Source organism: Pterocles gutturalis, unplaced genomic scaffold (genome assembly GCF_000699245.1).
Source record: "Pterocles gutturalis isolate BGI_N339 unplaced genomic scaffold, ASM69924v1 scaffold29467, whole genome shotgun sequence".
NCBI lineage: Eukaryota > Metazoa > Chordata > Aves > Pterocliformes > Pteroclidae > Pterocles > Pterocles gutturalis.
The window spans coordinates 1-18,382 of NW_010116638.1; the positions used below are offsets into that span (position 1 = coordinate 1).

General features: G+C 36.6%; 1 protein-coding gene across 1 annotated transcript in view; it reads right to left on the reverse strand.

Moving 5' to 3' along the window:
• Positions 1–15,841: 15,841 nt before the first annotated feature.
• The window catches only part of LOC104463306 (protein piccolo-like), a gene marked incomplete at its 5' end in the record, with an annotated part of 93,336 nt that continues 90,795 nt past the window's right edge, over positions 15,842–18,382 (reverse strand). The window contains 2 exons of the mRNA XM_010075573.1: positions 15,842–16,220; positions 17,494–17,674. Of these exons, the coding sequence (XP_010073875.1) occupies positions 16,009–16,220; positions 17,494–17,674 (393 nt within the window). The remainder of the gene's footprint in view (positions 16,221–17,493; positions 17,675–18,382) is intronic.

The window sequence follows — 18,382 nt, forward strand, 5'->3', positions numbered from 1 at the left end:
TATATATGTATATAAATTCAAGAAAATAAAGGGGACAACAGTTTTTTTTTCTCTTGCTATTTGGACAGATCACTTAAGAATATTATTTTCTTTCTCTTTGAAGGCAACTGCAATTGCATCCTGATAAGCCTGTACATTCTTACAGAAGGGGGCCATCAGGTGCTGCCTGTTGCCTGCCCCCCATTAGTGTGTAACCCCACAATCAGTCTGCATAGCTCCTCCCTCACTTTATCCTGTTATGGTGAACAGTGAAACACATTATAAGAAGTCATAAAATTGATACTTGGTCTACAAGACTCTTACTTCAAAGGTAAGGCAAGCTTGTGGTCATTATCTTCGTTTAATGTTTGCTTTTACATTACAGTTTAGGTTAAGTATAAGACAGAGTTCAGTTCTGGGACTTACATTAATCTTAAACTATGGTGAGTGGAATAAATCATGCTCTGGAAGTCTCTATCTTCCTCCACTGGATGTAGAAAGAATGTGGATGACAATCTAGATGTCTATTTTTAGGCCATGAAAGTTAGGTGAAACGTAAGCTATCTTTAAACATACTTGTGAGCTCTAAGACATGATTACAATCACTCTCAAAAACATGTCTGCTATGATGAGATGTTTGTGTTTCTATTTGTCTTTCTCCCTTAAGACTCTGAAATGCTGTGATAGAGAATATAAGGCATTATCTTGAGATGTATGTGATTACTCTGGGGTTGAAGGGTCAGCACTGTTCTTTGCTACCAATGAGCCAGCTTCATGTTTCACAGCGGCAACAAAGCTGTCCAAGCTCACAATGAATTAAAAAAAGTATATCAAGTCAGTTTTTAAAGTGACTTGAAATTAAGTTTTAACTGAAAGTTATTATTTTCTTCTTTTATGAGGTAATGCTTTATAAAACATATTACAAATATTATACAAGAATTATTCATCCCTACAGTTAGATTCCTTACATATTGTTCAGTTGCTTTTCACCTTTGCATTCAAAATTAACATAATTATACACATTGTACTGGTATAGATGGTTACACTATACAAAGGCACAGAGAATCTGGTCATAATCATAGTTGATATGAGTAACTGTCAGGACTATTACAACTGGATAATAAGAGACTTCTGAAAAAATATCTCCGAAATAGAAAGACTTTACAAGACTTATTCAGCTATGTGTAACTGTATAGAATGATTAATTTCCCTTGATAGTTATATTAATATTCAATATTGGAAAGCATTCTAATTAGTTACCTCATCAAACAATTTCCATAGTGTCACTATTTATTTCTTTCATTGTCGTCATGACTAAATGCTCCTATGGTTAAAAGCATTTGGACTGGAGTTAAAACTCAGCCTATCCAACACTTTTTCTATTGATAGATCAAAAACAGGGAGCTTAAAACCAAAAATATTTTTATATGCCAAGACACTTAAAGTTATTTAGCTCGCATAATGCTTCAAATCCAAATTGTGAGCTGTGATCTTACAGATATGCTGAATCAGTAATTAGAGTAAGGTCAGAGTTCCTGAAGTTGTTATCAAGCTAGTGTGAACACAAATGTTGACTAGAATTTCAGTCATACATATATTCAGATATATTAGATTTTTTATCCCGAATTCAAAACGGAAACAGTTATCTACTTTAAAATATCCTCCCCATGGATCATCTCAAAGGTCTCTGACGGTAAACAGTAAATTTGTCATTAATTTTCATTACATTGCGATGTAAAGCTCTTGAGACTAATATGAAAAAGAAAGCAAATTTGTCTATGTAAGTGTCCTGTGTAACTTTTAAAATCTCCGTCTCATATCAGAATATAAAGAATTTAAGAATGCCATAATAAGAAAGATACCTTAGCTCTTAACAGAAAATAAGAGAGTTGGATATGTTTTACTTAATTAAGTAAAATTAATGGGAACAAATTACTATAAGAGAAAGGCTGAAGCCATGGAGATTACTTCCTGCTTATCAGTAGAAGTGTGGCTGATTTCAGGTTTAATAGGCTGGTCAATCTGTTAGCCAAATAACAAGTAACTGTAGATACTGTCACATTGCTAGACAACACACAGTAAGTGATACTATTTGGACTCAAATTTAGTATACGTGAACTAAAAACTTCTATTGAGAGCTGTATCTTGTGTTTCCATGCACAAAGATTTAACGCATCTTTTCTTTTCTCATTAGGAATAATGGCAAAGTAATTTTGAGCTTGTCAAATCCAATTGAAGATTGCCTTTTTGCCAGTGGGAAGTACAGCTCAGTTTAACTTAGAACAACATGAGTGAAAGATTCAATGAAGATTAAACAATTGGCACCCTCAACCTGAGCTCAAATTGTCCTCCTAGGTTCTTAAAAGGAGACTGAAATATTAGATTTGTGTTTATTTTCCTTTTAGCCACTAATAAGCTACAGACAAATAGCACTGGGCTTTATTTTAGAAAATGATGAACACTTATAAACGTCACAGTTCCAGAGAATGAATTTTTTTTCATCATTCAAACGTTTTTTTTAAGAGGGTTATATCAAACTCTTATGACTAATAATTCAAGACCGCAGGGGAAAAACAAAAGCTCGTGTCCCAGAGAAAAGTGTGGAACAACTATTGCAGACACTGAATGAGCAATGACCACCATATTTCGAGAACAGCCAATCTACAAAAAATTCAGGTCAGAAACATTGTCAGGAGCAATCACCTTTTCCTCTAAAAGAATATAAATGAAATTGCTAAACGAAGGTGCATGCTGCCAAAATTGAGAGCAAAAAAATCCTGGCAAAACTTTACTCTGTGGAGTAGTTAACCAGGTAAAATGGCTGAAAATTGAATCATTTTATAGGACCACTGCACTGATAGTAGCTTGATAATTCCTCCATGGACACCCTCACAAAAAAATCTTTTTCCAGCCAAGAACTTCTGAGAAATTCTATGCAAACTCTTAAAAACTTGGTAAAAGTTGGTTTATATCCAGAATTTGAATTTCAGTAGGGCTAGTAACACCTGTTTCTAGAAGAGGTCAAACTGGAAACTCAAACTAAGCATTCTCAGGCCTACAAAAGTCATACTTTTAAAACCAAACCCAACCCCACCTCTACACACTTGCACCAAAGGCTCAGTCTTGCACCTCTCCTGTGTGACAGCAATAAATTCATGAGGTTGAGGCAGAGGTTTAACTGGTTATTAATAATTCAGTGTTCCACAAAGCAGAATAAAAATATAAGCTTTGAAAAATTCTCCCCCTTTAGCTGCTACTATATGGATTAAGTCAAGTCTGCAAAGCAAACTTCTTAAGAAGATAACTGGCAAGTGAAAGGGCTGCATGTAGTGCATGGAGGATACAGTATATTAAAGGAAAAGCCTTACATTCTTGGAATGGGAAACAGATTATTCTCTCCTGTGGCACTGCTGCTGCCGTCACTGTCCATGCTGTATCCACTGCCAAAACTACTGGCTGATGAGCCAGTGGAGACAGAACTTTCTGCGGGTCGGTGATTAGTAGACCTTGCTGTACAAGGTGGGAACAGTGGGTTACCAAAAAGTTTGTAAGACATCAGTACCGTTATGTTAAGAAAAAAGGTAATTTATCAAAATCACATGCTGCAAACACTTTCACATTTTACTTTACATTCCAGTATTGCATTATCATTTTTTGCAAATGATGTTTATTTTCACACAGAATAAGGTATTCTAAACCAAATAGTGTACTGCCATATTTTTTTTCCAGTCATGTTAATAGTTCAAATCAACAGCCTGAAGGAAAAAAAGAACGGGTTAGACTGATTAACACTGATTTTCTGATTAAAGTTACAGAAAACTAGTTACTAATCAGAAACATTTCATATGGTAATATTGTAAAAATGAAAGTCCCAGTGGGCCTTCCCCATATTCCTAATGAAACATCCTTTGCATTTGGTGATTTTGAGAAAGAGAGGAAGCTGAAAAGAAATGTAGGTGCAGAGACTGTATGAAGACCTCCACCCCTCTTCAGACGTAACACAGCTACTGCATTATATTTCTGAACTGCTTCCACCTATCTGGATCTCTCTTACTACATGCCTAGAATTTCAATGCACATATTTTGATGAGAGATGGCCTAATTTTGTTTAAAACCATTTGGTGTAGAAAATGCATGCCAGCATAGGTTATTTTTATTTCAGATGCCTTATTTTGTGTTTTGGATATTATTGTATTACATGAACAAATCTTCCGGTGTTCACCCTTTAGTAAGCTGAGAAATATAAACAAAAAAAGGACACAGCGACATTACATGTAATAATTAATATAGGAATGCTAGAGTAGCTATTCTCATATTGAATAACACAATTGTCTGGGAATATTAATACAGATTTTTGGAATATTTTTGTTAAATGTTTTCTACTACTGCTAGTATGGTCATGTTTCATCTGTTCCAACTGACTGAGCATATATACTGAAGATAATACTTTTTTGTAAAGTTATTTTTTCTGTGAAGACTTAATGAAGTTTTGTGTTATTTTGGTGAACTGTGATACTCTAAATCAAGTCATTAAAAGAGATTCTTTTTTAAACAAGAAATTAGTCAAATATCTAAATGGAAATTACTTCAAATAAGAGCCAGAGCCTCAGTGGTGTCTTGCCTTAAACTGGCAACCAATATTACACAGTTTGACTGAATGAATAACATTGTTGGTGAAGACTGTTGCATGCTGCCTGATGTGAGACCGGGAAGCTGAGTGTGACTCCTCAAACGTCATGCAAAACCAGATTAATAACTGCAACTAGAGGAGAGGAATGAAGCAATTCACGTATCATCAGTCCTTGGGCCAAACTGTGAGTTAAGACAGAACTCTTACTCTACAAAGTGATTCTTCATTGTTAAACCAAGCTGTCACATAACTTTTTTTTTAACTCTATTATCCTCCTCTGTTTCACTAATGCCTACAGCCACAGAAGGAATCTGTCAGTCTAAATTATTTTCAGATAACAATATTCTTTAGCTCTATTTCATAATTTTTTTACATTGATCATAGGTTATCTTCTTGAATGATAATTCAAATTAATAAACTGTAAAATCATAGTGTTATTTAACAGACACTCTCAATATCTCATCTGTAGAGAAAGCCACCCCTGTTTTTTCCAGCAGAGACAGCCAGAGGACAGCAGTGTGCCCTGCTCAGCCAGCTGTGAGCCACGGTTGGTCTATGGGTTTCCCTTTGTGGCACTGTGAGTGAATTTCTATCACTATGGGGACATGTCAGGAAACTGTGGTTTGGAAAAAGAGCAGGATGCCAGAGAAGAGAAGTCAAGCTCTTCTTTACAGCATGTTATTGCCAGCTGTCCTGTATTCAACAGCCTGTGTTGGGGCTGTCTCAGACCTGTCCCAAGTGAATCTATAACCTCAGTTCTCAAAGAGTTTGTGTGACCTGTATGATGTTTCTTGTTTGGGAATCGGAGGGGTTTTTTTGTTTGGTTTGGATTTTTTTTTGCCATGGCACGACAAATACCTCATAGGTGAGGACAACCGGGAAAGCCACACATCTGCAAAACCTATGGAAGCAAGAACATAAATATTGTGCCAGCGCAAAAAAAGTATCTTCAGTCCTTCCCTTAGGCATGAATTTGCTTAGTGTAGCATACATCTCCACAATAACATATGGGGCTGAAAGGGTGGTTCGTATCTGGGCTCTTATTTATATCGACTTTGCTGTAAAAGCTAGTGCCTGAAGTAATTTATTATATCTTCACTGGTGGATTTCTAAAACCAGTAAGAACCAAGAACTTTGTTCAAGCCAGAAAAGCTTGAATTAAGCCTTTATGAATGGCTTAGAAGTTTTGCTACATCTATTTATAATCAAAACGTAGTTGTTTCTTTTGAAACAGCTGTATCCTGATGATACATTCAATATGCTGCATTTTTAGCTTCTCTGCTGTTTTCACTAATTTACATCTCTTTTTATATTGATTTTTTTTTTCCCATAAGATCTCTTGGTGAATGGTTATAATGGGTCCAAGTTTAGATTCATGACTGGATTTTGAAAATTCTAAAGTTCAATGTTATTCTTTTTTTTTTTCTTTTTCTTGTCTGCTCTGTGAAAGTAATGAACTACAGCATCAGTTTGCGATGAGAGATGAAATCCACAAATAGATTTACAGATGGTTTTGTGACAAATTAAGAGTCTGGATACAGAGAACTCCATAACTCATGAGACACCCACATTTGCTACATATCTATATTTTTACAGATAAGTCTAGACCTCTAAGCTTTTGCTGCTCGTTATATAGGAAGCTTCCAAGTTCTGAAGATGTGGCAATGCCTGCTGCCAGGCAATATTTTGTCTGAGAGTCACAATAACCATGGCTAGATTTGTACTCTAAGTTAAAAGTCAGAAATTTTTCCCTGCTGTCATGTGCAAGAGACTAGTTTGGACATTCATTTGCAGTCTCGCCCTTTCTCTCTGAACAAATGCAAATGTTGTCTTCGGAACATTAACAGGAAAGGATGAGTTCACTGTGGTACTCCTCTAGCCTTATTAGCCTATGTAAGGTCTGGGAAGCCCTATAAGTGTCAGAGCAATTGCCACCTTTCTTGGACAGTTGGGTTCCTATCCACATAAAGGACAAGTAACTAAAGCAAGATTAGGGCAGGTTCACTTCTGAGTTACAGAGCTTCTGCTTACAGCTTCCTATGCTAGAAAATGCCAAAGTTCTCAGGTTTTGACATCAAAGTTCTGCTGGGACACACCTTGGTCTGTAGAGAGTTGAATAGTCTTGTTTGGATTAACTTGTTTTTTGAGGTCCGGAGTCTGGATATTCTCTTCTGGTATCATACAGATGCCTGATACTGCAAGGTGTAGTCTTGCTTAGCCTAAACGTGTGACATGTATTTGAATAGGAGCTTGGCCAAAGGCAAGTGCCATCATTTGAATATTAAATGTTCAGACTATGGAAGAGCTATGTTTCATTGCTTCCTTGGCCATTGGTTTTTCAAGTTATTTCCTGATTCACAGAGAAAAAACCCTCTACTTCAGAAACTTTTAGAAAGGTTAGAAAACTTTCAGAAATTCTTAGGAAAAACTTTCTTATATGGAAGGTTTTGCTGTCAATTACATACGGTGCTGAAATGATCTCATTTTTAGAGGAAAGAAAAGACTCTTCAGTCCTCAGCAGATGGAAGAGACTAAGTTTAACTGAAGATCCCAGCATCATCATTTGGCTTCTTACTGGGAGAGAGGAGACATCCTTTCCTCCCTCCCAGCCCTTCTCCATGAACTGTTTATACAGTCTATGAGGTGCTTGGTACTTTCAAGGATTGCACCTTCAGTGATGTCTGGGCTGCCCAGCTATTGGAGTATAAAGAATAGAAATAGGAAATTAAAGTTTAAAACTCCAATATGAGCTGCTTCCTCTGACACAGTGCACAGAATTTCCTATCATACAAAGCTACTGTTGTAGCTTTGATTTAATTTTTGTCTTCTAATCCTATTGTAGCTGGTAGTTCCCCAATTGAGATGAAACGCTCTCTGCTTTGAAGGTGTGTTTGTGGGTAAACGTCATATTTAGTAGCTAGCAATGTGATGTTAATGCTCCCTCTGAGCGACACTCTTTTACTATCTGTTGTACATGCTGGCATGAGCAAAAGTTTCAGTTCAACCATCCTAGTAAATGATATACATAAATGAGTTGGAACGAGTTCTCAGTTACTTACAGGAATTCTTTCAGATTCTAAGAAAGTGAATCATAATGTTATCCCTGGTGTAGGATCAGTATTTTCCAAGAAAAAAAAAAAAAAAGGTAATGGTTAGCCAGACACCTTTTGTACTCTGTAATTTTTATGGGGGAAAAAATTAATTAGTATTAGAAATTTAATTAGTGCTCTTAGCAGAATATTAGCTGAATGCATATGGTAAAAAATATGGTTTTGCTTATGCTTTGGTTTATGGACCCAGTTAGAAAATCAGCTTTTATAGTGAAGGAATACATGTAAGTCATTCCTTATTATAAAGAAGATATTGTATTAAAATCAATAAGAAAGGAAATAATGGAAGCCATATGATTTCACTTAATCTTTCAGAAAGGTCTGTTTTTACAACAGAGAAGATGCATTTTAAAAACCTAACATAATGAAGATAGATGATTCACACAAGACCTATAGCCATGAACTGTCAAATCAGTCAGCAGCAAAATGGAAACCATCCAGCACTGTCAGCCTCTCCCATTCTTCTACAGTGAATGAACTTCCTTTTTTTAAAAAAAAATGGTTTAAATTTGAAAAATGGGACTATGCTGTTATGTGGTTCCTGTGGATAAAAGAAGATCAAACTCAAACAAAACTTTCTCCTGAGAATTAAATTGTGGATGTTCCCCTTTTCAGGTATCCATCTAGGAGCAGAAATACGACTGTAAAAGCACATTGAGAAAGACAGTTCTATCTGTAAACCAAACAGGAGGAGGGAAAAATGTTTCTGAGTATGCATTCAGGATTAGATTTTGAGATGTTTCCTCTAATTGCTTGGGAAAAAAAAAAAAAAAAAGTTCTTTAACACTGTCAGTCTTGTGAGAAACCCTGGGTAACAAAAAAGAGCTAATAGCATCATGCTGAATCTTAGAGATGCAAGCCCATGGGAGCAGATTAAATCACTGATCTGCTTTGGATACTTATCTGCTGATCAACAGACTGCACATATCTCACACAGCGTCTTCTGGCAGAAGCTTCTCTACTCTTCACTCTCATTGCCTTGTGTTCCAAGTGCTCCAACCTCAAGGTGCCTCTGAGGTACCTATTTGCCTGTTCTTATGAAGGGTTTGCTAGCACTAGAAGCAAGTGCTGCTCAGGCTTTCTCTGTAAGGTTCTGCAGTGCAAAACCCTGCCATTGGGACTCCTAGTTGCATCTTTCGTGAACTGGGAACAGAATGGAGATATACAATAAATAACTAGGGATCAAAGGGATATGCCTCAGGTCAGTTTTGATAATTTATCTTCCTCACTCTTCCTCCTATTGAACAGTACTTTAGACCATGTTCTCACCCATGTCTGCCACATATTTGTATATCAGACACGACTTTGACTGCACACTGAGCAGTGATATTTGCTGAAATTTCAACACAACTCTTTATGGAGCAATTTACCATTTGAAGTGAGTAATGGCAGAACAGCACTTATCCTAAACTGCAGTGATGGCATTTCTTTAGCCAGCAAAACACTTGTGATTAAATAATTTTCTTCCACGTGCTCTGTAGAGTTAGTCTACCATCTAACAGACTTTTGAAATAAGAGTTATCATATGAAGAATCTGAGTAATTTCCTGAAATTATATGTCAGGTTAAAATGGTGGAAGAGTAAATAGCAGGAATAGCCACAGCAAGCTGTGCCAGCTATTAGATTGAAACAAGACTCAAAATACAGCCTCAGATTACTGCTGTCTGCAGAGAGTGGGGACAAACTGTTCTTGTTTTGATAATGATTCTCAGAAATGGGTTATTTGTAGCCATATGAAGGCCCATTTAACTTGGAAATTAAGAGACTGGTGAAGCTAGGCAAAAAGCAGTTTGGGGCAATAAATTATTTAAAGTGTGAAGGAAACATCCTAAATTATTGCAGGAAATTAAAACATGGCATTGCTATTAAAAGTGTGAAATTCAGTATAGACCTAAAGGGACCACAAATAAGCAGGTTTTTATATCCACAATCATATTTAATCCAAAAGATTTATAGAGCCTAGGAATCAATTTCCTTTCACTTCACATTGTTACTAATGCCAGTAAATAGAATTTAGTGGTAAGGAAAATTCCTGTCAATTTGAATTTTTTACAGCTAAGTGGCTAGAAATTGCACAGCACTGTCTCAGACCTGAATCATGGATTTCATAGTGCTGGCAGTGTCTTGGTACATACTTCACACCACATCACATTTCTGTGAAGCTTTAACTGGTTATGCTGACACTTAAGTGAACCTTTGTCAAAGTCGTTGGACCAAGGGAGTTAAAGGTAGGTATGATGCCTTTTGAACTTAAGTGTTTTAAACTGGAGGTATTTCAGAGTTGTAAACTGACAGGCTTGTTTGGGTACACTTGTGAAAATGCTGATGCACAGTGTATCTACTCTAGATAGTCTACCTAACGGTATTAGCTCTGATAGTAGACCTCCTGTTGACCAAGAAAATCACTTGACACACAACTATTTGGAAAGTAGTTTCATCTCAGGATATCACAGAAAAGCTTTTGTGTCATGATGGAAAAATTATAATGCAAAAGATTAAATGTTCTCTATGAGATGGGAGTATTAAATAGGTTCTGGGTACATGCATTAGATTTGGAGGTAAAATGTTCTGATTTTAAACTCCCAGAGGTCTGGGGCTGAAAAAAACCTTTCTATTACTGAGTGAAATAATATAAGAAAAATATACAGAAATTACTGTAGGAATATATTGCTTGAATTACCTTAAATGGTAATTTAACCGGTATGTTTGTACCTTTATCTGAAGCACGGGCTATTTTCTCTAGATCTTTAACATTTGCTAACTACTTCAGGTCAAGAGTATAGCAGTGCTTTCTCCTGGCAGGTTGCTTGCTTGTTTGGTTGGGTTTTTAATGTGTGTCAAATAAAAGAGGAGGTGCATATGGCACCCAGCATTATATGATGTTCAAGCAACAGCGTATTGACTTGTAGCTTCTCTCTCATGAGAGTCTGTTTGAAAGGACAGAAAAATGTATATGACAACAATGATGTTCAGGCTTAAAATCACCTACTCAGCTATTTAAATATTTATTTACTGTTCTCCAAAGCTCCTAGGAAGAATCAAAATAAATTTCTATAAATTCTATGCCTTCTACATAAAATCTGTAAATAACTACATTACAGATACACTTACTGCTTCATATGCACATATCCAGAAAACTGGTAATTATCATCAGAGTATCTCTAAGTGTTCAAATATCTGAAGAACTCTAAAATAATCTATTGCACCTAAAATATAAGTGACCTACCACGAAAAGTCCACATAATGGAAAGATCCTTCTGAGGGATAAATTACTGACTTCAAAAGGAGATTGATTGATTTATATGGTCTCTAAAACTGACTCATGTGGTGGATAAACCCTTACAAAGACTTATGTTGAAAGGAATGTGCTTAATTTTATGTGAATATGTAATTGGCAATCATTCAGATTTTTCACACACACAAAAAATCAAATTAACTCAAACTTAGTCACTGCTCCCTCCCTCTGGCTGGGATCCCTTGCAACTTCTGCCTCCAAAGGGTTGGCTCTGCAATTTTATTTTTCCTCTCTGAGGGTCATGATGGGAATGTGTATTATGCAATTCATTTATTTACAGATCACACTCTTATCTCTCTCACAGGCAACAAGGAAATTATACTTCAAGGTTTACTTTTAATTAAATGCTGCAGGTGAATATTGGATTTTACAAAGTTGATGAACAAAGACCAATGTTTTCTGTTGTAGCTTCACCTTAATTTTAAAACAGATTGATTAAAATGCATTTTTTACTATTTAAAATTAATACAGAAATAGTCCAATCCAATAAACTTAAACAGTTGCAACTCCTTTGCATTCACAAAATATAATATGTATACCATGGGAGCTGGTTTTGTTTATGATTTCCTTTTTACTTCTCATCAGACATACAATTAATTACTGAGAAACTACAACCAATAGAAAAGGTCTTAGAAATCAGAAGTAGAGGAAGATTTCTCTGGGGCATTCTAACAATGACTGAGGGTTCTTTTTTGTTTTGTTTTTTTTCAAGAGTCAATTCAATTCAAGAAAAAAAAAAAGCTATTGAGAGACTAAGTTGAAGGAGGAAACTCTTTCTGAGAGTTTTCTTGGGTAGAGAAGGACTGATGATCACTTACATTACTTTCCCATCACTCTTATGGAAATCTTGCTACATTACTACCACCTTGTGTGCTTGGGCTGAAAAAAAACCCCAAACAGTTATTGTGAAAGGTGCTGTTCTCTGATAAATTCACAGAGAAATAGCTGCAGTAAAAAATAATAACAATGTTGTGGATTATCTGTAATGGCTTCCCTAATAAAGGGCTTTGAGATTTAGTGACAAAAAACTGCTAACTTGCCAAGATGATTGTTCCAGTCCACAAAACCAGTTCATAATGGCTTCTTTTCTAGGTGCCAATAAAGTAGGCTGTAATAGGGGTGGACACCACAACCATGTGCTATCCCTGTAGGAATGGAATTGCAAACTGATGATGCGCTAATATTCATTGTTCACAATAGTCTCAACTTTTAGAATTTTTGAACTACAGGGGAAACCTCCCTTTCCATCTCCTCTTCCTCCAGCAAAGAACTCCATAAATTGAAAGCTGTTTTGAATACCTTTGGTGCTTTTTCTCTTCAAGGTCATAGTCTCTTCTCCTTTCACTTACATACTCCACAAAACTACAATTAACTATTCTCGCTTTTTGTTCCAAAAACATGAGATCCATTAACCCCAAAATGGTAATTATTGGCCCACCTCATATGAATAAATGAGGACAAATTAGTTTTGGTAAGGTAAGAAGAAGCCAAAACCTCTCACAGATCTGAAACCAGATTTCTAAACTTTGTGTAGATGACCATGCATTGCATGTATTTGGCAGAAATACAAAGGTACCATGTCTCTTCATAGTAACTCTAACCTCACCTATATATTAATTATATTAATGTGGGCTCTTATTCCCATAACTCTCTATGATGCTTCTAATCTTTCTGAGCCAAATGTATATCGATATATATCATTTTTGCAATTTTAAAAATAAGGAAGCTAGCATAACAGTTGAATGGCAAGGGTACTTGAAGCCAACAGTCTAGCTACTTCCTTATCATAGAAGTGTATGCGAGCTCTGATTCAACCTTATATCAGAAGCAAAAGGTTTTAGGACTGCTTGTCTATGCCAAAAGGCATCACAGGACTACAAGTATTTATGACAAATCTCTACAGATGTGAAGTCTCCCTCAAAAGATCATGAGAGCTTAGAAAAAAGAGAAAGAGGAGAGGAGAGGAGAGGAGAGGAGAGGAGAGGAGAGGAGAAAAGAAAGAGAAGAGCAGAGAAGAGAAGAGAAGAGAAGAGAAGAGAAGAGAAGAGAAGATTTCATTTGGAAGGGACCTACAATGATCATCCAGTCTAACTTCCTGACCAATTCAGGGCTGACCAAAAGTTAAAACATGTTGTTAAGGGCATTGTCCAAATGCCTCTTAAACACTGACAGGCTTGGGGCATTGAACACCTCTCTAGGAAGTCTGTTCCAGTGTCTGACCTCTCTCTTGGCAAAGAAATACTTCCTAATGTCTAATTTAAACCTCACCTACCACATCATTGAACCATTCCTGTGCATCCTATCATTGGATACTATGGTGGTTTTACCAAGGAGAAGAACTCAGCACGCTCCTCTTCCCCTCATCAGGAAGCTGTAGAGAGCCATGAAGTCACCCCTCAGCCTCCTTTTCTCCAAACTAGACAAACACAGAATCCTTAGCCATTCCTCAGAGGACATTCCTTCCAGAATTAGATTTCTATGGTGTACATCCCAGGAAGAGGATGGGCCTTTCAGTCGTGGTGTCTGAACTAGCACCATGATATCCTCTGACCTCTGCCTGAACTAAGTGCCTGGAGCTGAGCTGTAGAGTAAGACAATATGTGTGTGGGTGGATGCTCACATGTGTGTAGATAGATATGTTTATGGAAAAGTTCTTAAGGCTTCCAGAAAAAACAACATGCTATTTCTAAATATTATATTTAAAACTATTTGGTAAATTTGCCCCTATAATTATCTGTTTTAACACCATACTAGTTCTCTTAATGACTCGTTGCCTTTAGGCTACATTGTTTGAAGTATCATTCCCTCTTTGTCTCCTACAACATTCTCCGTCAGACTGTACTCTCCACGGTGTGCAATGGTGTTGATCGAAAAATCATCAACAAATCATGAGAGCTTGGGAAGGGATTACAGCACAAGAGAAGATCTGACAGTTTATTAAAGTTTATTGGGATAATCCCTCAGAATCCACAGAAATAAGCAAAATTCTCCAGAAGTCAAAAGAACAGTGTTGATTTGAACCAATTGAGATTCTGGCTCTTTATTTGCAATGAGGGGATAAATTGACGACATGTGGCATTTAGGTTTGATGTACAGGTGCCTACAGGTAGAAAGTAATTTTTTAAGGGGCTGATAGGAAAGTTATCAAGAGATTAAGTTATACATGGATCAAACCTAATTTTCCACTGGCGGTTTCAAAAATTATCTATGTTAATGACTTTTGACATAACAGCTATGTTGGGAAAGGAAAAATAAATTGTTAATGTTCCAATCAGAATTCCAGAAAAAAGAAGTGTAATTAGGTTTTTGTCACAGTACAAGAAATGTTCAATCATCCTTAAGAAGACCAGCTTGGATGTATGCTTTTTATTAGGCAACAAGATGAGCAAAGCTACACCATTTTTCAACAGAAGTCTAAGTCCTCCAGTGGAATAGAAGTGCACACATTTCTTGTTTTGTAATGTTTCTTAGCACAGTTTTTCATTACGGGTTTATGCACTTATGTGGAAAATTCAAGCACAGTTCTTGATTCGTGTTAACATTTACAGCACTTAATGGAGGGGTAAAATAAATGATTAAATATTGCAATTAATTAGTAGACATGGCAAGAAGGATTTGAGATGTGGTTAGCTTCTTAACCATGTCTTTCTGCTCACCTCCTTCAGGCTTGACTGGTCCATCAGACATCACTTTCCTGAGGGCTAGTTGGTTTTGGTCTTTGTTGTCATTGGCTGGTGGAGGCAGATTGTCAGACTGAGTTCTTTGAATAGGGAGGACTCCTGATATGCTGTGTCTGTGCTGCTTCCTGGCATGATTAGACTGACCGCTTTTATGTGCTGCTGTGGCAGTGTGGGTGAAATGGAAACCCAGAGTATGTATCCTCAGATGGAACCAGCTTAAATGTTATTCATGCAAACAGAAGCGTTTTTTTCTGTGTTTAAATAAGTAGTGTTTTCAAACACCAAAGAGACACCACATGCACAGCATTAAAGAGTATTAAAACTGGCTGTTTCTTTATTAATGATGGTGAAGACAAGGGAAATAATTTTCCCCCAGTTTTTGCATTATACCATAGTAAGTTTACGGCATATCAACAAATCCTGAAGACAAACACAATGATTCCACAGTCAGAGAGTTTTAATTTGCCACCAACTAAGCCCTCAACTAGCAATCAGATACTGGTCTGAAGTATACTCTGGAGACCAATCCTTTTGAATGTAAAAGTTTTAATTTATTAATCTATTTAAAGTTGTCAGATGAAATCTATCTTGACCCTTAATCAATCCATGGCACAAAAATTAGCAGAAAAATTGAACTGACTATGACACCTGATTTAGCTCTCAACTCCCTTTGACTTTGCTAACTTGATAACAACGTTGTTGAAATCTGATGTTGTTAATTGCTTTGCATGTTTAATGATTTTGCACTTAACGAGTTTAATGTTTTTGTCTATTGCCATTCTTCTCATCACTGACATGATTGTATCTGAGATAATAAAAGGTTGCATTATATTTTCTTTCCAAAGAAAACTGGATATTTACAGTCATGTTTCAAAAATATAAATCTCTGCCATGTAGTTAAACTTTTTTCTTTAACTTTAAATCTCTTGTGCCAACTTGAAGAGCTGGCAGCCGCACCTCTGCAGGTTTTGACTATTTCATTGGTAGCTATTTAGTGACATCAAAACACCACCACACAACAGAATGCTCTGTGAGTCATGCACAACCATGGAACATCATGGACCATGAGTGAAAGGACTGGTGGAGAAACAGCCAGTTTCACTGCAGTCTATATAAATAAAAATAAATAAATAAATAAAAGACTTCTAAATACAAGAGTATATTGTAATTATATGTATTCACACACAGGCACACAAAGAAAGACATTGAGCAGAGAGAGCACAGTGTGCCAAGAACAGAAAAAAAATAGCCGAAAAGGGAAGGACAGCAGGGAAAAAGGCAACAGATGAACATTAAGCTGCCATGCTGAGGAATTTATTTGCGTCTTTTACTTGGTTGAAGGCGAAGCTGTTGGACAGCTGCTTCAGCAGCGGCGATGGCTGCCCCAGCGTCTTCAAGGTGAGTTTGAGTGACGCTGGTTTTGCTTTGGCTGCGGGATGGACCATGAGAGCGCAGATGTCCTTCAGAGGAAGATTTGGAGCTGCCTGGGCTGCTGTGGGATTTCTCAATGGTGGGCACCTGCATGTCTACCAAGAAAATGAAGAAGCATAACTTGCATTTATTAAAAACAACAAAAAAATTCATTTTCTTTCTCTTGGCTGGCCTTTCTAGCTGCATTCCAAAACAAGGAGTAAAGATTAAGTTGTGCAATGCCATTCAAAGTTTTGGGGTATATCGTGATTAGGAAACTCTTACCATTTTCTAAATCCCTGCTGCTCCCTGGCCCCAGGAATAATTAATTTACTGTTGGGTTTCTGCTACCTGTGGATTTTGCATTCTGTGGTGGTTCACACTGGTGGAATAACAGGGTAGCCTAAAGACTAATTAATTTTCCACTTTATGTTTCTCTAGTATGTAGCGACTGACTAGCATCACTTACACTGGTACTGAATACTTCGATAAGGCAAGCAGTTTTATTCTGACGAATGCCCCAGTCAAAACCATAGCCAATAGCTTCTATACTAACCTCTAATTTAGATACAGATCTTATGTAGACACCAATCCCTAGCAAAACATTACACAGAGAAATAGAGAGGAGATGAAGCAGAGCCTTATCTCCCTGAGGCTCTCATCTGGATACTATTTGGAATAGGTTTTTTCCTTTATATGACATATACTGTGTTTTAAGTAAGGAACTGGCATTGGACTACCTAGTATTAAAAAAAAAAAAAAAAAAAAAAAAAAAAAAAAAAAAAAATTTTTGGGGAGGGTAGTATTAAAAAAAAAAAAAAAAAAAAAAAAGTAGAGATAAATTTATTGGAGTAGGAGACACTGAAATCAATTTGCTTTTGTAAACACTAGTATAATTATACAATATCAGCTCCACCGATTTCCAATACAATTAAGATGATAGATCCCATTATAATTGACCTGAAATGCATATGCATTATTAGGGCATAATTGTTATTCTATGAAATATTAATGTGACATTTCCAGAAGATAAAATATGATAGAATATTTAAGGAACATGAAAAATGGAAAGCTAAATACGTATTGAATTTGTCCAAGGCTACCAGAAAAATGAAAAGGGCACAGAATCTACAGTACACGTGCAAAGCACATAGAGCTGGTAAGATGCTGTTTTTAGGACACAATTACTCAGTAAGCAGGTTGGCACTGATCGAGCCAAATTAAGCCTTGGCCCCAGTGAATTAACAACAGAGATAAATAAGTTTTTAATAAAAGTGTTTACAGACTTCATAGCAGTAACTTTATTTTTCTAATAGAACTTACACATAGCAAAAGTTTTCCCATCATCTGGGAAAACATTTCATATCAGGTGCACCAAGTCATTCCTACCCTTGGAGGGGTCCGGGAAGATTCCGTGACTTCTGCTCTTGATGACAGATGGTTTTGGAGTTTGTTGGCTACTCTGCCCAGAATGAGATTTCCCGTGATCAATGTTTTCACTCTGTTCTTTCAGAGGGTACCACCGAGGAGTATTGTCAAGCTGAGAGACACTGGATAACTCAATCAATACCTATAAATAAATCAAAGTACAATATATGGCCTGTATCTGATCTATTAATGATGGTGTACAGCAGAAGAGTCTACAGTTGTGTTACCAGAAGTTGCAATCAAATGTACGAAGTTAAGGGTAGAAGGCTGCATGCTGATATAAGCCAGCTGTGATTCCAAAGCCACATTTGTTAGCATGGATGTATCCGAACTAATATCTCTTCTCAACAGGACCTCAGCAAGGACTGTGAGCTTAGACATGGCTCCATATCGAGATGGGTAGATAGTTTAAAGGGTAGCTTGTGAGCACTAGTTTGAAAGCTACACTAAAAAGACATCTAGCTGTTCTGCCTTGGTATCAACATATTCTAATAGAAAAATCAGGCAGTGTTATTTGTCAGTGTTAGTAAAGGGGCAAATAATTCAACATTTGTTTTTAATAAGGTCTTCAGTAATATGAGACTGGTGCTTGTTGGTTCTTTACAAGATCCACATACACAGAATTTGTAACAAAAAGAAAAGAACAGGGATACCTTTGCACTTCACTAAAATAATAGAATTCTACAGGACATTTAGGCCTCGAAATTTTGCAGGGAAAATAAAAAAAAAAGGGTGGAGATGCAACGACAATGTGGAAATGAAACAAGCAACTTGGGTAAAAAAACCCCCTTTGTAGCTAAAATCTGCTGCAAGCCACCTACATTGCTAGCAGGGCTTCTGTGTAATTTAG